Source organism: Simochromis diagramma, unplaced genomic scaffold, assembly GCF_900408965.1.
Source record: "Simochromis diagramma unplaced genomic scaffold, fSimDia1.1 OVJJ01000208.1, whole genome shotgun sequence".
Lineage (NCBI taxonomy): Eukaryota > Metazoa > Chordata > Actinopteri > Cichliformes > Cichlidae > Simochromis > Simochromis diagramma.
The window spans coordinates 3,330,853-3,357,390 of NW_024386789.1; the positions used below are offsets into that span (position 1 = coordinate 3,330,853).

The 26,538-nt window shown below is 41.1% G+C and overlaps 1 protein-coding gene across 6 annotated transcripts in view; it reads right to left on the bottom strand.

Moving 5' to 3' along the window:
• The window catches only part of si:ch73-103b11.2 (early endosome antigen 1), a 53,416-nt gene extending 28,536 nt beyond the window's left edge, over window positions 1–24,880 (bottom strand). For 5 of the 6 annotated variants that reach the window (XR_005694732.1, XM_040023463.1, XM_040023460.1 and 2 more), the window contains exons 1-4: window positions 24,007–24,880; window positions 21,665–21,742; window positions 18,656–18,721; window positions 406–557 (exon numbers count right to left, since the gene is read on the bottom strand). Coding sequence is in view for 5 of the 6 variants with exons in the window: in XM_040023463.1 (XP_039879397.1) it covers window positions 406–557; window positions 18,656–18,721; window positions 21,665–21,742; window positions 24,007–24,126 (416 nt within the window). In the remaining variant the exon portion in view is untranslated. The remainder of the gene's footprint in view (window positions 1–405; window positions 558–18,655; window positions 18,722–21,664; window positions 21,743–24,006) is intronic. The other variant, XM_040023461.1, reaches the window with a different exon arrangement.
• Window positions 24,881–26,538: the final 1,658 nt, after the last annotated feature.

Sequence of the window (26,538 nt, forward strand, 5' to 3'; positions counted from 1 at the left end):
TGAAGATTACATTTTAGTACTGTAGTAAGTTACCGTGGTTACATAGGTCCTGCTGTAGAAGACTTTGTTAAGACGGGGAGAGGGTTAGAAAAGCAGGCAGAGCCAACAGTTCAAGAATGTGCACTGTCACTGCAGCGTAAATTACAACTATCTGAAGAGCACAGCACAAAGGAGACAGCAGGGGGCAGAGCAGTTTGGCTGCCACAGCAGCTACACACAGCCATACCACTTTATTTCTGTCACCACTGTCCATGCAACCCAGAAGACAGAGCAACACAAACCACACTGCCCACCTGAAGTCATTTCTTTCTATATATGTATCCAAATAATGGCAGGATGTGCATTTGCGAATCCTAATATAGTAGATGATTATGAGTACTATGATAGCAGGTTTTTACGTCTTACCCATTGATGATTTCTTTACACTCGGCCCGTATGAAGTACTCCTTCTCAGGGGTCAGGATGCACAGAGAGTTCTTCTGACCTGTCCTGGACTCGCCGTCGATGACGTCAGAACACTGGTTCATATTGATTGTACCCTGGGGAAGCGTGCTGGGCTGAAGAGGCACAGGGAGAAAGTGGTAAGTGGGAAAGTTAACAGACGTGCTTGCAAATCCCTCCACATGGTCTGCCTTCTCACACAATCCGCCCCAGCATGAAATTTCATGCCAAGCTTGGCATGCCGCACACTGATATAACAGTCTGTGCAAATGCAAATGTTCTTGTCACGGCTCACTTTCAGTATTTTGTGATTTGAGATATGCGTCGAAGCATTTAAACTGCGTTAATTCCATAATTGCCTTACATATGCAGCACTGCTCTAGGAAAAACATGATTTTAGAAGAGGAAAAGCTGCTGTTCTTTGCAGCTTTGATGTTATCAGCATGAAACTGTTATGAAGTCAATAATCAAGCCTGTATTACATTTTTAGTGAAGGTGCAATTTTATTTGTAGGATAAGTTAAATAAGCACATGTACCCAAAAATAAGATAAAAATGAATGACAAATTTCTCAAATGAACTCAACTGACTGCACTAAAACCGCATGAATGGCCCTGTGAAAGAAGTGCCTGTTACAGTACGAGTTCATAGGTTCATTACGTGGTTCGCTGTCTGATGCCTCGCCACGATCTGCAAACACAGCTATGCAGACTGACACGGATGCCATCTGTCAGCAATAAATACCATGACCACAGGACTTTCTGAATAATACCACTTTGTGTACAATGACTTAGGGTTTCAATGGAAGTTTGTGTAAGTACACAACAGCTTTTCAAATGCACCACGGCTTATTTACAATGAATACAGACTAAGATCATATAATCTAGTTATACCAGTCAATGGCACTGCATTACTCATCTACAGTGTTGTAAAATCATGGCTTTCTAAGAGCACCAAGGAGTAAAAAGACTTGTGCAGTTGCTTTCTTATGAAGACAGTAAAGAAAGCAACCAGAAATATTACAAAGCTCTGACACCTGACTTTAATTCAGTCTGACCTCCAAATGACTTCCACGAGCCCTGAAAAAAAAAAAAAAAAAAAAAAAAAAAAAAAAAAGCTAGAATAATCCTATCCTATGTTGACTGAGGGATTTAAATTTGTTCAATCAAGTAAGTGAGCACTGCGTATCTAATCTGTTCTACTAGCTTAGGACAAAAATATCTACAATTTTCTTTTCTGGAAAAAACTGAGATCACGATTATTAAATAGTTTTGCTCGCTGGCTTTAGAAATATCATACATTTATTGAGCTTAAATGGTCTTGGTGGAGCCCCATGAACTTTAATTTCAAGTCAACTGAACAACAAATGCAAAAATTCTCTTTAATCCCTTATTTAAAAAAAAAAAAAAAGACAGACAAAGCATACTAATGTAAAGGGATTTATAATACAATAAAACAAACAGCATTCTAGCAAAACAAAATACAGCAAACTGACAAAGTTTACACTAAAATTCTATCAACTGCTCTACCTTCACTAAAACAACCCCACATGCAGGGATCCGCAAGCTTTAACGTAGCAGACCAAAGATGATAAATTACAGCCCTCAGCAAATCTGCACTCATTACGAGAGAGCTGGAAAGGGAAAGAAAATTAAAAGGTCACGTAGTGATCCAATAGATCTGAATCAAGGACCCAAATAGTGCAGCTTAACTGTAACCTATCAGTAAGAGAGCAATTGAGGCCCATTTATGGCCTCTAATGTGGACAGAGAAATCCACAGTTGTGGTAACGCCACCCTGAGGGAAGATGAGAGGCCCCGTTTACTTTGTTGCTATTAAGTGTCACTTTTTTACTCCTCTATTTTACCACTTTCTATTTTGTAAGAGTCAAAATTTTGGCACTGCAAAATAGGAGCAGGAGGACAGAAGGTTAGTCTAACAAGACTAACATCTATGCGGTGTATGCATGCAATAAAAATGGCGACTGGACATTGTTTTGGTTCAACAACTTTAAAATGGCCTGTAACCGAAGGGCTTTTGACACTAGAGAGGCCAGGGCAACAGCCGGACTTGACACAGAGCCATGTAAACAACCCTTGGGACAGCTGGGCAAGGACTGAGTCCTGGTCCATAGTGGCTAGCCAGAGAGGCTGGAGTCAGCTTGACCTGAAAGCCCCGGTCTCACCCTCACAGAGACGTTGAAGATTTAAAAGACAGAGAGGAGGACCAGTAGAGGGTGAGAGGAGGGAGATTAAGGTCTTGAGCTAGTGGTCAAGCAGAACAGCAGTGCAGCAGGAAAAAAATAAAATAAAAAGGGCTTTTGTGGACTTTGACTTTGGACTGCTCGGCCATCTGTCTGTGTAAACAAATCTAGAGTACACCACACATGTGGGCTTGTCCTTGAGCTGGAGTCAGAAGAGGATAAACGGCAAAAAATGTCTGATTCTGGGAACAGTTGTACAAGCAGCTTAAGGCCCTGGTTTAATAAGCACTGCATTGGATTCTCATGAACACAGAAAATAAATCAGACTGACAGCAGCTTCGATTAGGAACCTATTTTCATAGAGCAGCTCACCTCTGAGAGGGATTTCAGTGCTTTGACTGTAGTAGGAGGCAGCGCAGTGGGAGTACAGTAAATGTTTGCTGGAGCTGTGTGGCGACCAGCACGGGGTTCCTCTCACATATGTGCCCCCTCCCAGCTCCAGCACTGTGTCAGCTGAGCACCATACACGCCCCACTTTGGACCAGCCATAGTGCCTCTAGCCCCTAGCCCCAGGCCCCTGAACCCACACCTCTCTGTCACCTAACCTAGACCCATTCCACTCTCCCAGGGCCACCGCTCTTCACAATGAATCCTTTGTGAATCAGCACTAGTTCACATAATGTAGGATTGTCAGTCGCAACAGTCCACAGAGCCACTCCTCCCGTTAACCCTCAATAAGGAAATGACCAGGAGACAAGAGGCCCAAACAAATGTCCTTTTGTGGTCACAGCATGAAAATTATGAAGCCAGCATAAACTTATTCTTGTCTCTGAGGTTTCTTAGACAATAGTGGAAATACTCCATGGGAGTCGTTGAACAGAGTCCCAAAGGGAGGCTGGACAAATCAGGGAGAGATCCAATTTCTCCAGTCTAGCGTGTGAATACTGAATCAGCAGCTGCAGGTAAAAATTTTAAGCTGTCATATTCTTTACATGAAAACTATGCAGTCGCATCATTTATAAACACTGTAAACTGTGGGATTAGATACATGCAAGGCTACTGTACTGGAAAGTGTATGATTCATTTAATTCAGTTAATTTCCCAATTTTAGGATTTTGTTTTACTCACAGGCAATTCAGGTTTGGCTCAATTTTTAAAATTAACAGGTTATGAAAATAGACTCATTTCTTAAACTGCTCATGCCATGCAAAAGCAAGAGACAGAAGCATTTTCTTACTTTGGATACTTCAGGTAGTACATTTTCATGTAGTATAATATGTGCATGTGTTAGGTTGGATACTAGAATTTCAAACTCGATACAGATACCCAGGAAAATACCATTGAAGATATCATGGGGGCAAAAAGTTACAACTATAATATCAGACAATACTATTTCAAGATTTCGGATGTAGCACAAAAAAAGAGGCAAAGAAATACCTACAAGGTGTAACTGTAAGGCGATATACACTTTACATATATGTTTTCAGCTGCTCCCTCATATCCCAAGGGGTCACCACAGCCGGATGACTTTACACAGGATGTAATTCCTTATGCAACCTTCCTATTTATGCAGGCTTTGGACTAGCACTAGCTCACAAGCTAGCACATAAGCTTGTGAGCCCCTGAGGCTGGGTCTGTGCCTATTGGATAATCACTAATAGTTAAAAGGCTAACATGTTTGTTGGCCAGGTTATCAAAGCGGTTTAGCACTTTCACAGAATGGTCTACTGAAATCTTGAAATTCCTCAAAAATATTCTGTTCAGTTTTCTTATTGTTTAAACACTGCTCATGTGTTCAGCTGCTAGTGGCTGGAGGGGTTGTGTGAAGACAGCTCTGTTCATATCAGTAGTGATGATAATTAATATTCAACACAACAGTAATGTTGAGTACTGATTAGTATCCAAGGAACAATTTGTTCTGATAACCCTAACATTTAAGCTTATTTATGCAGGATGTGAACTTCAAACATGGCAAGTTGTCCACTTATTTGAAATGACTGCACCATTTGTGTGAACATTTGAAACTTGCCAAGCCTCCAAGCAAAGATAATATGAAACTTCTTCTACCGTTATATGCATGAGCACTAAATAATTCTACAACACAATCAATACCTCAAAATAATCGTCTGTTAGCTGGCACTGAAGAAAGTGCCAATGACACATCCTCCTACTAATGGCTGAAAATTGGTTGGTGGTCCTCCCTTTGTGCCCAGTTAATTTGGGAGTGTGAGATATGTGCAGATTTCCACAACTGACTTTGTGAGCAATACTAGTACAGCATCCAGGTAACTGTAGATAACTTCATCAGCGTGAAAGTGCTTACGCAGTCAAAAACAGCAAGTGAGGTTATTGAGGAAAACAATTAAAGACAACAGCAACTATTTCAAGTTGTACAGTCGGAAAGAACAGGGGGTGCTAATCATTAAAACCACTGACAATATCGCAGCCAGGATGCACTATTCTGCTCAGATGCTGTGTGGCAATATGGTGGTATTCATTAGAAACCACATCTGTTTATATAATGGTAATCAGTGAGTTCCATACATATCTTTGTGCCTCTGCTTCCTTCGCTCACTGCAATTCTGCAGCTAAGCAAAACAGCCCATTCTCCCTTATGACACAGTGGGAGAAATATTTGCTTCTTTTGGCAGCTCACTGATGGTCCGCTTTCTTTTTTTCCATTGCGAAGCAAATTCTCGTCCTCTGCCATCAACATTTTTGGGTTCGATTGACTCGTTTCTGTTCGTGGAAAGCGAGAGGCCGTTTGAAAATGACTCACGAAGATTGTGAGGTAAATTGCATTATACTGTGTGAGTCACAAGTTGCAATACATTTTCCAATACATTCAGTCAAGTTCTCACAATCAGCATAATTGCAACTAAATATGCTGCCAAGGTTAGCTACGAACACCTGTCCGTTAATTAGAAACATCTGTTATTGGTTACTAGGTGCCACTCTGTCTGCCATCCTGTGTGGTGACAAATTCAAATGCTATGACTTCACTTCTTGAGTTACATTACTCGTCTTTAGACATGTACCAGCAGGCTTCTTTATTCTGCATCCAAAGCTATTGTAGTTTGATCATTTCAGACACTGGAGCCAAAAGAAAAGCCGATGAACTGGCACCGTTTCATCCTGATTCACGTGCAAAAGCTTGAAATCAGGTCTCTTCAGGGTCCATCCTCTGCTCGCTACAAATAACAGCAATTATGCGATAAATTTTTCCATAGCAACTGAGAACAACAGGAGCAAACACACATTTTTTGATACCAGTAATCGAGCCAACAACCAGCTGCAGGGAAATATCCTCAGGTGCCATATGGATGGGAGTCACCTTTAGCTGTGCTGCAGAGGACCATCAAACCACCTCCTTCCCAAGCACATAATCATCATACAACAACAGATATACATTGTGATCAGGCTAGGAAATGGAGTTGAGAGATGTGTCACAGGCAACACTACAATCATCAAGTCCAACAGCCCCTCTGTTAGGTAATTTTACCTCAGTATTCAGACTGCTTTCAGCAGGCACAGTAACAGCCCCCTCTGTAACGCTACTATATCCACTATAGGTCTGTACTCCAGCTAAACATATAGATGGATTAAAACAATAACAATAATCAAAATAAACCATGTGTTATAAAGTGCAGTCCTGTCAGGCATTCTCAGATACACCTCATCCCACTGGTATGCATTCTGGACTTTCAGACGGTAACGAAGCAACAGAGCTACAGCGGAGGCTGGAAGAACACAGCGCTAACACACAATATTGTGTGAAAAAAAAAAAATGAACAAGAGCAAAGGAAAAACCACAGCACACATTTCACACATATTTGTAGAAGATATTTCAGAGAGGGTTGTGGGTGGCAGCAGCGCTTCTCTTCTTATGGAGAGTGGTGAGAGAATGTGGGTGGTTTAATGCTGTGTTAGGAGGCCAGCAGCCGACGAATGCAGAGGCGGAGGAAGATGAGGGTGAGTAAGTGATGATGAAGACCTTTCTTTTTTTGCCGCTGCTTAGTACAGCAGGATTCTCTTCAAATGCAGGCTATGATTGCAATCGGTCAATCAAGTGCAGTAAACTACAACTATGTGAACCTGATCTCCGGCTGCCCGTTATGGTGGCAAGCCAACAATAGAATAATAAAAACACATGTAGTCACACAAAAGTCAAACAAGGCATTTACGGTAACGCAGTGTCACTCAGCCAGGAGCTGTTGGTGTGACGCCTGTAATAATGACTACATAATAAAAAGCAGCAAAAGGCAGAGTGTGAGAAATCTGTCAGCCTATGTTGAAGTGGTGACAGAGTTAATGGGCTGGCAGCAGAAACAGGTGCTACAGTCGAGTTGTGTCATGTTGCCTTGGCTGTAAGATCTAAAAAGTTGTTGTTAGGGTGTGTGTGTGTGTGTTTACCCACAGATGACACCTTTTCTTTTTCTCCCAATAATATTTGTGAAAGCTGCCCCTTTCTTCTCTGAATCATCTCAGTGTCAAAAAATCATTATTTAATAATTTCTCATCTGCTCCTTGCCGTCTTCACTACTTCTCCTGACTTATGAATGGAGCCTGTTATGTCTACTCACTGCTTATCTGTTCAGTTTATACCCTTCACTTGAGGTTGTAGAGACGGTGCCAAATAATTACCCTATGTGTGAAGGGACTGCATTGGTTTCTACGATACCAATCTCTAACCGAGAAGGGCTTTCTCTGCCAAGTCCACTGTCTCATGTCATACCTTCAATGAAAGTGATCCAACTTTATAACAAAATCTCCACCAAATTTTATTAAATCTGACTTTGCACCTTTTGCATACTCCCACTGACATTGAGACAAAATCATCTAAACTATACCTCTGTTTGTCTGAGTAATAAGGTGACAAACAAAGAATGCAAAGACTGTAAAGAAGCTTTTTTTGTTGTGCCACATGCTCCTGTCAGCAAAGTGGATCACAGAGACAGGAAACTGACCTTATGTAAAATCTTGGGTGGCTGGGAGCTGAATGCACAAATGCATGTCACATCAGTGCTGCAGTTAGATCCTAAAACACATTCATCAAGCAGTCCACCAGCCTAAATTCATTCCAACAGCTACTCTCCCAAATGAATGCTGGAAGCCCAGCGCATTAAGACTGTTTTGCAACACTGCTATTATCCATTGTTAGTCTTAAATGTTAATGATCTTAATCACTAACTTCTAGCACAGTAAACCCTAAAGCCACAGTTCTGTGGTCAGCTTTTGGCTCCAATGCAAAAACACAGCACTTGTTATAAGATTACAAGGTGCCTCCAAACACAACTGTCTGAAATGCTGCTGCACGCCATTCAGTGCACTGACACAGCACTTTGGAAAGTAGGCCAAAGTGAAAAGGTACCCGTTCTATGCTTGGTCTTCTGATGCTGTTGCAGTCTATAATAAAAACTTCTATAGTCACAGAAAAGGTACATAAATACAAATAACTCTATTAAACAGCTAGTTTCTGCACCTTAGTCAGCTCTATGAAGAAATTACAGAAGACATGCAGGGAGATACCAAATAATTCTTCAGTCCAGTCGAGGCAGAATTTGCCCATCAAGCCAAAAGGAATGGAAGGGAAAATGGAGGAGGCACAGGAAAATGTTTCTTCACTTAATTAAGTTAATACATCAACTGTGGAGCTAGCTTTTTTTCCCCACAAGGATGAAAAGCAGCGTAATCAAAACAGCAGTGACAACAATTTCAAGCAACGAAGCAAGGATTCATCAGATAAGAAAACTTTCCAGATTTCTTTATGCGTTCTAGGACCAGACACCATTAAAACTAAAGCACCATCTGGTCATTGTGACAGGCCAAAACAATCAGCCATAAAAACAAAAACAAAAACAAAAAAAAACAAAAAAAACTGCTCACTGATGAAGGCAACATGTTTTTTCACAAAGCTATAAGTACTGTATTACAAGAACTTTTTAAAAATTGCATCCATGAGTCATTTTTGATAGCTAAAGTTACAAAGAAGGTGTGTGCTTGTTGCCTTAAAGCTGAGAGAAAGCACAGAAGAGAGAGGACCACACTGAGGGTGCAATCGCTGGAAGCAAGCCAGAACACTGCTGTTGGAAAAGGGAATTTTGGGCCAGCTCCTGAGGAAGCTGGAGCAGGTTATTAAAGAGAGAGTCGCTCACCCAACAACAATTAGCAGCAAGCCAAAATCTTCAACTCTACGTAATGTAGGTTTTATAAGCTTGAGCTACTCATTAAAAGAGGCCCACATAAGTAAAAACTTCTACTGGGAGACATTTTCACCTGTATATCAAACATACTTGAAGCTGAAAGTGTGCACCATCACATATGAATCCTATTCTTATCCTGTAATTGTAAGCAGTGACCAGACGCAGCTCTGAGGCTGCACTTTTTAAAGATATCTTTGCTGCAAAGCCCTGACATTAACAGGTGACAGGATTGCTGGGTCACCATGTTGAGGCAAAAGGTCAAAGGTCACCTAATACAGCTGCACCTGTCATGTCTCTGAAAGACATTCAACTGCAGCTGTGGCCACTACAGGCTATCCCAAGGCAATGGCTTCACCTCTAAGGCTAGCCTACAACTGAACTTCCAACTGAGGTGCTAACCAAATCAAAAATTACAGTTACAGGAGGTTTATTTTAAAACGTGTGTCCAAAATGTATCTAGCCCAAAAAAAGTAATCTAAATATATTGGGAAGCATTTTTTAGTTTGGTTTTAAATGTATGTTTTTTACTTTCACTTTGCCTGCCAGTGTCCCTGCGCCACCACCACTGAACATGCAGACCTTCCCACTGTTTTATTAGCGCCCGTCTTGGAGCTAGCTAACCTCTCACCCTGATACTTTAAATGAAATCTTTTGTCAGTGTCCTGGTCTGGTGTTTAGAACAAACTGAGCGAGCAGTCTGCCAGGCCCCGTTTGGCTTTATAGAGCAGGGAGGGGTTTAGGGGGGGAAAAGAAGTTACACAATACTGGTGGTTGCTCTCCCCCAGCACAAACGGTTTATTGGCCAGACAGAGCTGGAATGGAAGAGAGAGATACAAGACAGTGGCAGGATAAGTGAGCGGTAAAAGGACGGGAAAGTAAATTGGACTGAGTAATGTATAAGTGAAGTTCTTGTTTAGCCAAATCCTCCAGGAATAAGCCTTTTTCTGGTTAATGAATGGCTGGAAATCATTAAAGAGTACAAGAGAGTGACTGAGGGAGGGTCGAAACGAAGGATGGTAAAAGGATATTCTGAAAACTTTTCACCACGGCACAGTACTCGTCCACAGTCAACCAGAATTCAACTAAACCTCCTTCACATTCGCTAAGAGAAATATGACACAAGAAAGAAAGTGCAAGGTCACAGTCAGCTAAAGTCCCACATAAACACAAAATGGAGACCTGGCACACTTTTAATGATCCTGTCAACAGTCTCACTCCGTCACACACACACACACACACACACACGTAACAGTGAACGCCAATATAATCACTATGGTATCATGCCCTGAACTCGAAGTTCAGGTCGCTGCCATGGTAAGCGAGGTTCTAAATCAGTATTCGAACACCATCATTGCTGTTGATGCCCAAAATCCCACACAGTCCATAAAATAACAAACAGTAGTCCAACACCCTGCATAACCTTAATTATTATAATCTATTCTCACACAAAGGCATTTAACCGTGAATACCATGCGATGCACTAAGGTTACCAGTACCAATATGGACACAGTGGCACAAAATGTGTTCACAACTACAACAGCAAAGTGTCTTTAAAAAAAAAAAAAAAACCAAAAAGTGTTTCACTTCAGAATTTGCAAAGATAAAAGTATGTGTTTGCTACTTTACATAATAGCTTACACATAACCTACCCATCTAGCAATTGTGACTGGGATGTGAGTGACATATATTTTGGCATAATTGTAAGTCCATCTTTTGTCGCTACAGTAATTTCAGCGCCATTATTTGCAGGCATATTAAACCATCTGGCTGTGGAACACACAATCACAATGAACAAAGGGAAGCTAGTGAGAAGATATGAAAATATAAAACTTTAAATCACATTTTATATTTAAGAGAAAACAACTAATATTAGTCAATGAAACAACTAAACAATAAAAGTAACTGATAGCAGCTCACAGCTAGGCTAAGCCCACGAGTTTAATATTTAGAGGACAGACTTGGTCCTGAGCCAGTTACAGGATACTGCTGACTGAAGAAAAGGAAATATCTCAGAGTATTTATATCCGCCATATCCAGAACAATGTGGTCACTAAGACAGAGACAAAAACTAAGGAGCAAAGATAAGAATACAGATGGAGAAATTCAGGCCAAAAGCATAACACAGAGCAAGACTGGTAATATATTAACTGAATATGCAACCTAGCCCATCTTTCCTAAGACCCTTCACCGTGTTTAGTTTAGTTGAGTCATACTCTCTTGGTAATAGCAAACTTGCATGTCAGCACTCAGTTGGAGAGTGCTCATGCATCTTTTCGTATCTTTACTGAACACACTGAGCAATCACAACACAGGCTGGAATAAGCAAGCGAGTCAGGTGTTCTACGAGGTTGGAAGACTGGGTCATAGATTAAAGCCTCCCTAAAGAAACCACAGTGTGGTTACTGACAGTCTTCTGTTGTGAGTCATGCCTTAATCACCACTGTTTTCACTCGATGTTCATAGAAGCATTTCAGAGTTGTGAAGTAAAGAAGTGACAAAAAGATTTTAAACAATAGGACCCATTGTCTTCAAATGACAAAAACATATTTTCACGCACAACACTTCTGCGATTATCTCCCATGGACAGAGAGACAAAGGTGGAGAGAACGAGTGAGCTACAAACATATATCAAAGCCAGCACATTGCTGAATCTATGCTGTGAGGTATGAAGGCATTTCTGAAGGCCCAAAAAAAGATGGTTCAGCCTGATCGAGGCAAGGTGGACCAACTGAAGTGGCCAATAGGTACATAGAGATATTCAAGAAAGAAATACTCTATCCACATCAACTAGACTCGAGTGTGTGTGTTCACTTGGATTAACTGCCTTTAATGAGCTGAAACTAACTGGATCTTAGAGAGCGAGAGGCTGACATGCATCACGCTTGTTTAGTCAATAAGAGACATCAACAGAAAAAAAAAAGTTGTGTCTTAGGTCATAAAGCTACAAATGACAAATCACTGTTGTCTTAGGATGATGATGCTTCTACAGAACAATGTTTTCATGGAAAAACAGTACTTTGAACCAGAGCACAGGAGTGGTGTGTTATTTAAAAACCCCATGCTCTCATTAACACACTTATTCACATAGCACTTTGTGCTTGTGAGCTGGCCTGAAGCATGACCTTACTTCATCATGCTGGCTATCGTCAGGCGAAATCATTCACAAAGACAGTGCTGCACTAAAAACTTCTTCGTCTCCCAGCATTTGCATGGAAGTTTGCAAACACTCACCACTTCCCAGGTGTACTGAAACCTAGCATCAATTACAGGACTCCAAGCCTGTGTGTCTGGGGCCTTAGGAATCAGTTTCACGCCCAGCCAACCAGTCGCGAGAACAAAAATTGTACCTTAATGACTGGTGGTTGCTATGCGACCGCCAACCAGCCTTCAGACCTGTGTGACTGTTTTTATTGTAAGCTAGCTGTTGAGCCTGCTGTTTGTGTTTTAATGACTTTAGCATATACTCATCCAATTCCATCATCAAGCTATGAAATTTCAAATCAGGCAGGCCTGTGTTGTCATTTTTGGTTGGTTGTGCCAGAGCAACAATGCTTACCGAAGTTGGGCCCTCTTACTGTAGTGAAACTTTATCAGCCAACAAGTCAGAGCAATGATAAGATCTTCAGTGCAAAATTGGGAATTTAACTAGGACACAACAGGGACAAAAAAGAAAAAAAAAAAAATCCCCACAAAGTCCCCATTTCTGCACACAGAAACAAAAACAAGGGAATTCTTGTTATAAATGTACCACACTGGGTGAAAGCTTTATGACTGGGGGTTGCTATTCAGCTGAATGTCAGTTACAGTGCTGCAGATCCTGATTATTACAAGCTGTATGAATTGCTCTTCCCATGGTTTTGTGGCTTTGTGCACTGGGTATAGTGACCCAACTGTAATCCATTACTGTTTACATTCCAGCAGATCAGTTCCTACTGGAACCATGGGGAAGGAAGGGCAGGGGTTAAATAAGACTCTCACGCACCATATCTCTACAAAACCAACATATGCCTAACCCAGAACCCATATTCAGTGCTCTAATATGGAGAGATTATACCACTTCTATCCACCAGAGCTGCAACCAACGTTTATTCTTGTCCCTTTGTGCTATAACGCAAACAAATGTACTTCATGTGGTTCACACTTCTTTCTCCACTCATTTTCTCATGGCTTGCTGTGAGTGGAAGACTAGAGCACCTCTAAGTATTCCTAATTTGATGGGGTGGGGTGGTAAAACTCTACTTATTCCCCCACAAAGAGTGGCCTGGAGGCAAGAAACACAGCTCAAAAGCCGTGTCCACTCATCCATCCCCTAGCTCTCACCCCAAACAGACACTCACTGCGAAACGTTTAGATTCATGTTTCTCAGGTGCAAAAAAGAGAGAATTTACGCATGTTTCAGCATGTGAAAAGGTCTTACAAGGCTTGAAGGCAAATACAGGCCGGGGCTCTATGGGTTCATGTCAGAGATTAAGCAGAGATGCAGCAGGACCTGTGCGTATCTCAAGTTAAAAGAATGCACAAATGTGTGGGAAATGGAAGGAAGTTTGTCTAAAAGAAAAAAAAAACAAAAACCCTCTCAGTTCTTGGACAAAGCTATGGGGCAGAAGTCCACTATTTGAATTCCAGTAAACACAGCAAATTAATCGAGCCAAGATGAAATGTGAATGACTTAAACAGCTAAAACATCATGAGAACATCATGTTCTCGTTGAATACGGCTGCGATACAGACTGCAGTCAATACAGTCTAAAGGCAAACGCAATCCAAGTGTATCTGAAAGGGTCTTTTGTGTACTGCAACTCAATAGGGAGCCTCACTTCATTCGCAGGTATACTGTGCTTGTTCAGCCTGGGATAAAATACATTAAGCGAACAGCGTGATAACACAACCTGCACTGTGTTCCCGCAAAGGTCTCGAAATACAATGAAGAAATACTGCACACAAACCACCCTCAACGTTAATAAGAGATTAGCAATGCACAAGCCTGATGATTCAGTGTGACCTCAGACACCACAACACAAGAGTGATAAATTCCCAAAGAGGAAAGTTTAGATCACATAATGAAGAGCATGTTTCAGTTAGAATAGGTTATCTATCGGTCAAAGGACGTTCACTGGGTGCGAGGTGATGTGTAGGGCATTTGACTGCACAGGGAAGGTTATTAGAGTATGGGTGTTGATCTTTCTGACTCTCGCTGATGTCATTAAAGCAGCTTTCCTGACAGTTTCTCATCTACATACCTGCCCTCACTCTGACGTGATAATGGATCTGGTGTGAGAGGCTGTTTCTCTCACCACACTTGGACAACTTCAACACACAATTATGTAATTTGTCTTATTTGTTTTTATGTTTAACTCAAACTTATCGTAAAACCCACCTTCTGCATCTGTTCTCTGCAAACAAGGAACACTTTAATAAAGAGCTTACTCAGAACTTGCAACACCTGTTCCAGACATGTCCTCTGCTCTCTAGTACCCTCTTTCACAGGTGCGCGCACACACACACACACACACACACACACACACTGTCCAATTCAGCCTTGCACATTTGTTCTGATGCTGTATCTGATGTTTTTGTCCACAGCCACAGCAGAAAGGCTTGCTCGACAGAGCCTAGAGACAACTTCAGCGCTCAAATCCGTGCTTTGCTTCCAGTCTGTTCTGTCCTATATCAGTCAGGTCAGAGACCTCTAGAGCTCTCAACAAAACTGAGAATCTGCCCCATGCATCAAATACCATGGTAAACTGCCGGTGGACAAAAGGGACAAATCGTGTTGCCTCAGCAACGCTGCCTGGACAAAACTGTGTTAGTCTGCTTTTAGAACAATCCAGCTGGTGCATTCAGCAAATACTGGGGACTGAACTGCAAGTGAGCTTGCTAAATAATTTTGTCTTCTCTCCATATTTGCAAATACCAAATAAAACAACACGTATTCTGTGAACTAGTGGCACATTTTCAGCTATTCACACTCAAACAGCAACAGTAAACAGTTCTCTTTATCACAGTTCTCTTTATCGTTTTTACTGCAGCTACATTTTCCCCCTCTCTTTACCACTTGTCTTGTGCACATAACAGCTCTTCAGAGCCACTGCTGCTCTTAGCAGAAAATCGTGGCAGTGGTGTGTCATGTTAGCTGTTCACTGTAGGTGGGCAACCCCAAATCAATGACTTCAAGTACTGTGCTCCCTCCCACGTTTTTGCTAGTCCATTCCTTTCCCACAGAGCCATGCCACATCCTGCAGGTTGGAACCTCAACCCATCTGGGTTTGGTTAAGCCAAGACAGAAGAGCCATAAAAAACCAGGCTAAGAGCAAAACAGAGGGGCACCTCCTCATTTACAATCATAACGAGTGCTCTCAAAATTGGGTTTTGATGTGGTTTAGAGGAACGTTATACTGGCGAAAGCTGGCAAACTTTAAAAATCACAATTTAGTTCATCTGATCTTAATGTTGACCAGTGTTTGCCATACAGACTACAATAAATCAAGAATATTGTGTGACATATTTTACCATTTTTCCCCCTCTTTAACATTTATGGACATCCTCTAGCTCTTATTTTGAAAATTCAGTCACTGTTAAACAGCTGGACTGGAAACAAAGCCGAATACCAATGTGTTATCTGTTGTCATAAAGTATGTAAATGATTAATATGTTTAAATGTAGGTTACCTCCTATCACACATGCACATTTGCAAATGGATGGATGCAACGCCCTTACTACTGCTATAAATACAATCTAATCTTTGGAAAGTAATGATTATTGTGGCTCCTTGATGTGTTCCATGCCAAATATTTAATTGTATGTAATCTCAATACTAATCAAATTGAAAACAGCCTAATATTAATGTCAGATATGTACACCATTTAGCCAAGTTTGTGCAGCTCTTTATTCAACTGAAAACAATTATTCTAATTAGCCTCGTGTGACAAGCGAGGCTCTATATTTAGTGGCACTTGATATTTCAAGCTCCAGACCCTTATTGTCCCCTATACTTTTGATCCTCCACTCAGAAGAGGGATGAAAACACAAAGAGTGACATCCAGAGAGAACACTGAACGGAGGGAGGACATCCGCCACTTCACTTGTCTCTTCCTCATCCTCTATGTTTCTTTCCATGTCATCCTCCTCCTCCATTCAGTGCCTCACAAACGAGCCTCAATATGAAGAGCACATTAGGGCCACTGCAGGATTTAAAAGCTATGTTCAGACAGATTTTGTTAGCCAGTGGTTTTATTTTATTCCAGTAAAAACAGTGGAAATAGACATAATTTAAGGTTGCTCACGTGCTGTCGTGTGCATGTATCTCAAGAGTTGTCAACTATATTGTACATGATATATTGCTGTTTCTAGGGTGGGGGGGGGGGGAATAGTATAGTAGTTCCTGAGGGTTGGTGGCTGTTGCTGGGTAAAAATGTGTGCACAAATCTTCTAGTGATTCCTTTGGCTGCTAGCAGATTGCCTGTAGTTTTTCATGTTTGTCTGCAAATACTTGCTAACTACTAGCTGAGTGGTAGTTAAACTTGAAAAAGTGTGAGAAGAAGCTTCGCTTTAGCCAAATGTTTTTTTTTTTGTTTGTTTTTTTTGTTTTTTTAAAATCGGTGCAACTCTTACTTTCAAGGAAAACAAGTCCGTCAATGCCAGTCAACCTACAACCCAGCATTAAGCTAGCAATTGTCATGTGTCTGCAAGACTTCAACTGTGAGAATGCAATAACTGTAAAAGGACTGAATATGAGGAGAGAAGAAAAAAAAAAAAAAAAAAAAAAAGAAAGCCACACTGCACCCCAGCACCTGTTCCCTTTATTACATCAAACCTCACACTAGCTTTTCTACTAAAATACCACAATGTGAAAGGGTCAAAGTCAATAAAACAAATACCGTTTCATCTACTTCTGCTTTCACCTCATTTCAAAACACATCCTACGCTTAAAAAAGGCTGTTGAACACTGCTTGGGTCAATCAATATTCAGCATGCCTACATCTTACAGTGCCAATAAAACCGACAAACTAGATTCCTGAACCAAGTCGACTACAAAACTCAAGCTCAGACAGAAAGTCTACATACTAATTTTATAATTACTACATAGATTTTAGTCTACTGACTAAATATAACTCGGTGATTTAATATGTCAGTCAATGAGTGGTTTTTCCAGTCTTTCCTTTAAGAACAGGAAGTAACCACGGGACACCTGCACATCAAGTGCACAGTGTAGTAACCACTTAAATAAACACACAAAGCTAGGTACATAACTTTGAATGTCAACACCACACGCTCATTCCTTTTCACACTACTGTATAAGCAGGCTTAGTGTTTAGCACGTTCACTAAATACACGGTTGTATGGAACAAAGGACTAGTGCTAACCATGTGTAGGCTGCCTCATCAATCTCACATTTTCAGCACTTGCATCAAAGTTTTTCTTTGGTTTTAAAACAACTGTTTTTGCACAGAAATCATGTAACTAGCATTTCTTGTCAGATAAACTAAACTTGCAACTAACAATGAAAAAAATGATCACACTTTATTATCATCTTACAATAAATACAACTTTATTACAGTAACAATTGCCACTGTAAATTATTAAATAGTAGCCAAAGCCTCTGGTTTAACTCAAGTGAAAAGAGAGCAGTCCTTTGATGTGAAGCAGGAAAAAGAAAGAAGTGAAAGTTTTAACGTCTGTTCCCCTTATGCGTCAAACTGCTGATGGTGTTGTTTGTTTTCAGAAGTCAAAGAGAGGGGGAAAAAAACTTCCCTTTTATTTATATGCTGCAAATTTTCAATGTCATAGTAGCAGCAATGAGGTGAACAAGGCTGTGTAAATGAGCAGATCATGGTGCATTATAACACAGATACACTGTACAGTAGGGCTGCACGATTTTGCATAAAATGAGAATCACGATTTTTTGGCTTAGAATTGAGATCACGATTCTCTCACGATTCTCTTTTCCAGTATAAATATTTATTGCACTTATTAACTGCACATCAACTTCGTAACAGTTGAGACTGAACATAAAAACAATAAATAAACATAAAAACCACAAATGTCTCACATTTTGTCGTTGCCTCAAAATGTACTGCTTGAAATTCCGTCTCCACCGTTGCTCGACACTGCGTGTATAGAGCAGGTAGTGCAACAATAGAAAAATAGTTGCGGGACGGCACTGTGTAGCGTTTGTCTAGGGTGTTGATCATTTTCCTAAATCCCTCGTTTGCACAGTGTTGATGGGAGCCATATCTTTGGTCAGGTGATAAGTGATAGCCTCCGTAATTTCTTTGTGCCTGCGGGAGTTCGACGTGTATAGGGAAGCGCTGTATAAGGTTCCCGTTATTGATGTTTGGGTGGTTGACCGGGACGGATTTTCTCCTGTCACTTTCTCGTCATCCCTGACGTGCTCTCCGTTGTTTTTTTCCCTGCTAATTTTAGCATCACACGGCGCAGCTTCTGTATCACGTGGTATAAGGCTCCGCCCTTGTCATTTGTTGAGCAGGAAGAGTGAGCGCTTGTTTTCATGCAGATTATGTCCCGGATCAAAATGCGGTACAATCGTCGTCGTCTTTTTTTTTTTTTTTTTTTTTTTTTTTTTTTTAAATCGTTGTCATTTGGAAATGAGATCGCACATAAGTACGAATCGAGATCGCGATTTTCTAACGATTAATCGTGCAGCCCTACTGTACAGTATGCTGCTGTTTGTTTGAACCATGCTGTGGTTGTTTAGACTTTGCCACCAGCTATTAATGGTCACAGACAAGCTTCAGAATATGAACAAAACAGGCAACAAAATAATCATCAGCTGACAGGAAGGAAGCTCACCATTTCATCCAGAGCATAGCGAAGTAAGCCGTGCTCGTAGAGGATAAAGAACCTCCTCTGCCATTTCTGTAACAAGACAAAAAAACAACAACAAACAAATCTATCATTACAGACATGATCACACAAAAGATATCAACAGCAAACCATAGTCATTTTATATATAAAAAAATTTTTTTTTAAAAAAAAAGAAGCCTCACAAGAAGATGTGCCAGTATTTATCATATCAATCATTACACATTTTATAACTCTGGGCATGAGAGTCAAACAGACTTGTGGAAGGCCAATAAATTTCTAAAGCCTGAGATTATTTTGCTGGATCTAGAAACTCCAGTGAAAAGCTTGAACACACACCTTAGGGTATAAAGACCTCCAATACCTCTCACACACACACACACACACACACACACACACACACACACACACACACACACACACACACACACACACACACACACACACACACACACACACACACACACACACACCACACACACACACACACACACACACACACACACAAAAGGAAGTGCAATCAAGTTTTTGGAAACAGTTGCTATACAGCAGTAAGCAAGTAATGCTGGCACACTTTCCTCTTACGGGACATCACAAGGCTTTCAAGCTGTGACAAGCTGGACAACATTTTTATCAGCATGCATCAGCTGCATTCGGTCATTAAGATTTCAGATTGTTTTCCTTTTCTTTACAACTACTTGAGGAAAGAAGGCCTTCATATATAAAGTGCAGGTGTTATCACAACAAGAGCTAAGTGGATACAGACGTTCATAAGAGAAGATGAGATTACACTGCTGATTAAACTGTAGGATATATATGGAAAGGCATGCAACTGTGAAGCGCAGTATCATTATGTACCAGGTTAGCTGGGGGGGGGGGGTTAAATCTTGGTTCGAATGGGAATCCTGTCAGTTACAATAATACAATTTCCACTGATATTCATCCCCATTGTCTTGATCAGTTCTCTTCCACTGCCCTCATATCTTAATTGTATTGTATTGTATCTTTATTTGTTTCAGACATATAAAACAAAAAACAATATATACACACTACATATATTTTCATTTACAGATACGAATATATATGTAGATATACACACACACACGTATGTGTTCAGATAAACAAAAAATATATAATGAAATAAAACAAAATCGTGTACCGCTTAGTCTCAGTGTTAAATTTCCTGGGCTCCTATTCTAACAGGGCCTGGTGCATGAAATATTGAGAGCTGCTCTCTAACCTAAAAGGCCACTGGAAGGTCTCAATAGGGGGGCCGAAAAGCCTCACAGGCAATGTTAAAGGGACATTGCAGTCCACAGATTCTTTTTAAAATAAACCAAACCAAACAAAAAAACAAACACGATATATTACAGGCTACAGAGGCTGATTATAGAATTCCAGCCTCACTGTCACAAAACAGAGCCAGACCCCTCCACAACCTGTTAAACTAAAGTGACCCTAAAACGTGACTCACCTGAGACATCAGCGGTTTTCTGTTTCTCTGTTATTTGTTTCAGTGTAAACCTGACAAATGTGCTCACGTCAGCACTACGTACAAGCCAGCAATTATACCCCCGCAGTGAAACGCTGACTGGGAGAATAGGCAGAACGCATCACTGATGATGTCAAAGCAGCAGCAGACTGTTGATAGTAGATCCAGAGGTGCTTTTCCCAAAACTCATATGGAAGCCATCAGCGAGGCTGTGAGAACTGAGACCTTTCTTCTCCTCCCCCACATTCTCCGCAGTCCTCTTTTTGGGATGCACCACCACAGCATATAATCTGGCATCTGATAAACGACGGCTCCGATTACACGATACTGCAGTGGTAAGAGTTATTAAATGAAGTCAATATTAGGCTCATTATTTCCTAACAATGAGGCTTCACTGACAGAGGACCGAGATTCCCATAAGAATCTGCTGATTTCATGAAGTAGCCACTGAAGCCACAACAACAAGAGCTCTTGTTTATCAAATGAGTGCCAGAATGGATAAAGGAAATTAAAGGGAGGAGTAGCCACGCTACTTACCTAGCACTCTGAGCTGGTAAAACAAACTTAGCTTAGAACTTTGGTGGTAAACAACATAGCTTTGCCTAGCTAAATGGGGTGGGGGGTCTACAACTGTAAGCTTAGAACCAAAACAAAAATCATCACAGACAAGAAAAATGGATAATGGCTATGCTGGGATTTCCGCCAGTGGATGATGGTCGGGGTACACCCTGGTAACTAGACAGCCATCTGCACTCTCAATCCCTCCTTTGGGCAATTTAGAATCACCAATTACCCAACAATCATGTCTGGACTGTGGGAGGAAGGCGGCATACCTGAACAGAAACCACGCAAGCACATCAAGAAGCTCCAGAAAGGCTCCAATACAGTCTCACAGCAGTTTGTGAAAAAAGGCACAACCTTTAATCCATAGATACGTGTTACTGGACATAGATTTCACACTTTTTTTTCTTGGTCCTCAACAAAAGTTTCCATCAGTATCCAAATTTGACTTGACCTTGAGCATAACTTGGGCAAAGATCTGTTAGATGATCACTGTGTGCAAGTGTCACTAAAATCAGTACACTAGGATGACAAGTTTCCCCTAAGCTTCTCACACCTCGGGTGAAAACCTATTAGGTGACCAACACTTTAAGAGGAGCAGCATTTCTTGCCAACAGTGGACAGACGGACAGACAGCGGATGCCTCGCCATGCCATAACGTCATCTGTCAGCTCAAAACCAAACAGGCTGCTCATTTTTCCTCAAAGCAGTTTAACAAAAAATCAAAACCACTACACCAATCAACCATTCAGACGAGCAGAAGCTAAACACAGGGGGGGTTAAATGGACCTCTTCTCTTATAAAGAGCGCCAGTTTCTTGCCATGAATTTCTGCCAAAACTTCCAAAAGAAAGTCAAGAAGAGGTGAAGTCACAACATAATGCTCTCTTCTAAACACAAGCAATCTCACCACCAGCAAAGCTAAACACTTATGAAACCACTTACCCGAGATCTGTGTAAGGGATTGTCAAAATTTGTTCCCTCCGGTGCCAGAAGCAGCCATCCTGCATATATAGGTTTTGCCTGGTGAGTGGAAAACACAATGACAGTGTTGGAAGCAATCATTAGCATAATAAATAACTGTCTAATTATGGGACACAGAAGTTGATCCTGCAAGTTGAGACCACATACTATGACCTATTTAAAAACACACGCACACACTCACAAACATGTGTTAAACACCGTGAAAGTGTTATAATAGACATTAGCTGCCTTGACTTTAGGCTACACTCGCCACTTGGCTTTATTCCAGAGCACCATGCTGCCCTGAAAAAAAAGAAAAAGGAAAGGCTAACACACACACACAGTTTTTCTTCTGATCCTCTAAGTGGGTGGACTGGTGGGTGGTGGGGGAAGCAAGAGGCAGAAGTTAGGAGGAAAAAAAACAAAAACAAACAAACAAAAAAAAAAAAAAAAGCAGTGGATGAGAAGCAGAAGAGAGAATTAGTGCCGAGCTTTTGTGGCTACAGATTTGCAATTCAAACATGTACTGAGAGACGCAAGTTGGCCTGGCAGTGTTTCTTAAGTTGTTCTGGTACATACTTGAACTGTAGCCACGCTAGTAGTCAGCACTTGTCTGCCGAGCCAAGAAGCCCTGCATAACCACTGCATGCATACTGCGTGCAGGAGACCTTGCTGAACTTGATGTTTACATTAAGATCTTACCTGTGCCTAAAGAGCTTATCAAATTAAGCGTCTTACATAAATGCACGTGTGCTTCGTCCCCCAGCCTATGAAACAGTAGCCAACAAATCTGAGTCAAAAGAGCTTGACATATCCAGCTGTCTGGCACTTCCATGTCTTTCAATCTGAGGTTTTGATTGCAGTCATAACTTCACCCTATGTACGGCCGAGCATAATCCACCATAAAATCCTCTTTTGCTTTGATTACATGCAGCACAGCACATTTTCCAGCTGAGTGACTGTGTAAACAAAATGACATAACATTAATTTCCAAGCACAAGTCCAAATTATAACCTTGGACCGTCAAGAGTTTGAACAGACTTGCAAGAGAAACATTCAGACACTAAAAATGGAGGGGAAAAAACTGCAAGATGAAGGCAACTGAAAGAATAAGAGAGTGGGACACTGTTGTTGTGCATTGTTGTTTTAATGGCCATAGAAAAAAAAGGAAAAAAAAAGAAAAAACACAGTTTAGAAAAACATCTCATCTGTCCTTATAAGACTTGACAGCCATACCAATGGCAAGTCCCCCCTGAGACTGAGAAATAAGCGTGATGAATCTAGGTCACTTTTTAGCCTCTAATGGTTCAGCGGTTAAATGTACTCATCTGAGCGTGTTCCTGGGTCTTCATTTCGCAATGCCCCCCACCTCACAACCTCTTATTCCATGTCATCATAAAGGATTTTAATATTGCTTCAATAGCCTGGGCCTTTAAGGCAAGTGAAATTGGAGAGATGGGAGGTCAGAATGACAGTTCTGGTTGAAAATAGATGCTCCGCTTTTCCATATTTTTTCTGTGCGTGTGTCTGTGTAAGGACTTAATATATGGACTACAGGACTTCAAACCTCCAGCAACAGACAATCTAATAATCTTTAATAGCTATGTGAGGCCAACAAACGTAAGCCAATTTCTGTACCAACATCGTGGAGGATAATGATAGTGGACAATGTGTCTCACAGACACTGAAAAAGCATCACTTGTACAATCTTCAGACCTGAGAATGAGCCTTGATCTTTCCCATTAAACAAGAATCCCAAGAGGAATGATCACAATGTGGGTCAACAAAGTTCAGCATGACACCATACCACCTTCACAACATAAGACTCCCTGCTGGGGACAATGTAAACAGTGAAATATCTCCACTAAAATAATAATAATGTTAATAATAATGTTAATAATAATAATAATAATAATAATAAGTCAGCCTCGCCCAATATTAGTCCATGTTAAAGTAAACTTTACAGTTTCTTAATTTAAGCAATAGTATGGTTCAAACTACAGTTAAATGATCAAAGGAGACAACATAATCTGAAATAATTACAGCTCCTGTAAAAGCAGCTGATAGCGTTGCTCCTGTGCTGCAGGGCAAGGAGCTGGGTGGAAGCCTGCGTGTGCATGAATTAGGGTCAATATGCGCCCTTGGGCTGGAAACTAATTATGTCCAATTAACCCAACCTTTGCACTTCGTGGTCTATTAGCACACGACAAGTCGTTTGAAATGAGCACATCAAACAGAAAAGACAGCAACAGGATTTGCACTCCCATTAAACGGCACATAGTAAGAGTGAAACGCAATGGAAAGTTGCTGGAGCGTTTGTTTACCTGGTTTAAGTCTTCGTCGTTGAGCAGATGCGACTCTCTGGGCTTAAAGCAGTTCTGGCATTTACTCTTGTTGAAAATGTTGGCTTGAAATTTCCGACAGGGATTGTCTTTGAGTGACATGGTTGATTGAGGGAGCGACACTCGATGAGGAAAAAAAAGAAAAGACTTATTTTAAAAGTCCGTGTTTGAGGGGGGAAAAATCAGTTCTCACAGCAAAGACTGACGCGAGTTGCTGATGTACGCTTTCTAGAACAAAGCCATTTAACAGTGCGCAGTTCACCTGTCCCGAGGTTACCTGAGGCAGTGCGTAACCCCTCGTTAAGTGATATCTATATTGGTCATCTTGCGCGCGGGGTCGCCTCCTGCAGCTAAAGCCGAGCTGCTAACTTTAGTTTTAGCGTGCAGGCTTGGGCAGAACTTGTTAAATAAAGTCGTCGAAAGTGCGGACAGATGTTCGCGTGTCTCTCTTAATTACGTCCTCCGGCGAGGTGTCGACGTCTCACAGGTGACGCTCCGGGCCTCGAGCTCGCTGCAGAGGTCCCGTCACAGTCTCCATCGGGCGGAACGGCTCTTCACTGAGGGGGAGGGAGTCCACTTCGGCCCCCCTCTCTGTCTTTCTATCAAACAAGTGATAGCGCGGTCATTGCCGTTAAATCTTTTTCTCGCTTCAGGGCCACCGGAACGTTATCAAACTTCCGAAAAGCCATCGACGTGGTTGTCATGCCGCTGGATGAATAGCGTCGGGTCCTGTTCGTCGTAGAGCTGCTCCCCCTCTGGTACTGATACGCAGTCTGCGGTTGATGTTTTCGTGCAAATCCTCGTTCGGGCCGGACATTCAGTCGGTAGAGAGGTGAACGGGAGAGAGTGGGGCTGAGAGACAACGCCTTCGTCCAATCGGAATAGATGGACACGCCCAAAATCCAGGCCGTTTCTTTCGTGGACCAATAGAAAATCTTCCGAAGTGCTAATATTTTCCCTCATGCTAGGTGGTATTTAAAGGCCCACTTAACTTCCGTACAAAAACTCTGATGTTGTTGAAATTGCCTGTGCTAATATTTTGCTTTAATTGCGAGTCAAAAGGCCAGAGTGTAGGGTGTATCCACGTCAATATTATTCCATTATTGTACTAATGAAAAAACATTAATTTTTTAAATTCAGCTTGTGGAATACGGTTTGGTTTTTACATATGAAAGAAAAGTCTAAAGGTATACACAGAAATGGCTTCCTAATGAATTACTAATAAAATAAATGGCAGCAGGCCAAAAAAGGACACACCACACATCATGCACTAATAGTTATGGAAACTGCACGTGAAAAGAATCTATAAAGGGTGTACAGGAGCAAAGCCTGAACTTAATGTGTATTACAATTTTTTTTTTTATTATATACATTTTTTTTTAAATAAGTGTGGCTCAGGCACGTGCAGGGGGGGCTAGAGGGGCTTGAGCACCCGCCCCTTTCCTGATGGGTGCCCAAAGTGCCCTTTTGTTGAGGCAACTTTTTTAAAAAAAAAATTATTATTATTATTTTTTTAATGTGTGTGTGCGTGCGGAGTCCTGTCTGTGCCCCTCAACAATAATATTTAACTATTAATCATAGTTTTGCTAAATAAAAGGATCTGGCTTGCATCAGTCACATGATCACTATTAACCAATGATCGCCCTTGACGGCAGAACGCGCTGGTTACGAGCCGGGAACGAGCTCACAAAGAGCACGCGCATTTGTTGCGGTCCGGAGCTGTAGGAGAAACACAAGTTAACTCAGAGACACAGACTGATGCGACAAAACCAGTAAGTAGGTGTACAGCGTACACTGTAGTGTGTAGCACACAGGAGTATTAGCTTATTACGTACACGTTGGTAAGCTGTCTTGTTGCAACTGACGAACTGAAACAAACGAGCGTGCTGTGTGTGCAACAGCGCGACAAACATTACCTGTCCTTTTATTAACTGCACAAGTAGTGCTGGTCATAGCTGCTGGCTACCTGGGTAAGGCTGTCATGGGTCTGTAGCTCTGTCACCGTTTTAGGGAACATATTTAGTTTTAAAGAATTTAGAAACATATTTAGTTTTAAAGCAAGTTTCCGGGCTTTTTCTGCCTTTCTGGAGGGATTATATTTCACTAAAAACGATCTAATATGCATGTCCACATAATTATGCATTATTATAATATTTTAAAAAACACACGCTGTATTTTAAAAAACATACATTAAGAAGCAGATTATATTAGATTTATATTTTAAATAAGACAAAATTTGGATTTTACAGCAGTAAAATGATTGTATCTCTACAGTTTAAAAATGTAATAAGCTTTGCCCCTGCACAGAGTGGATAGTGAAACAAATGGAATCATCATAAATACATTATTTCATATTTATTACTTCCCCCTCCTCTTTGCTTTATTATTGTAGCTCTAGTAATAAATATGTAAGGATTCTGGATCAGCACCATGATGCCCATAGTATATACAGTATTCTGAAGAAGGTCTAAAATGTCACTGTGTGTGCATGCATGTGTGTGTTTTATTTAGATG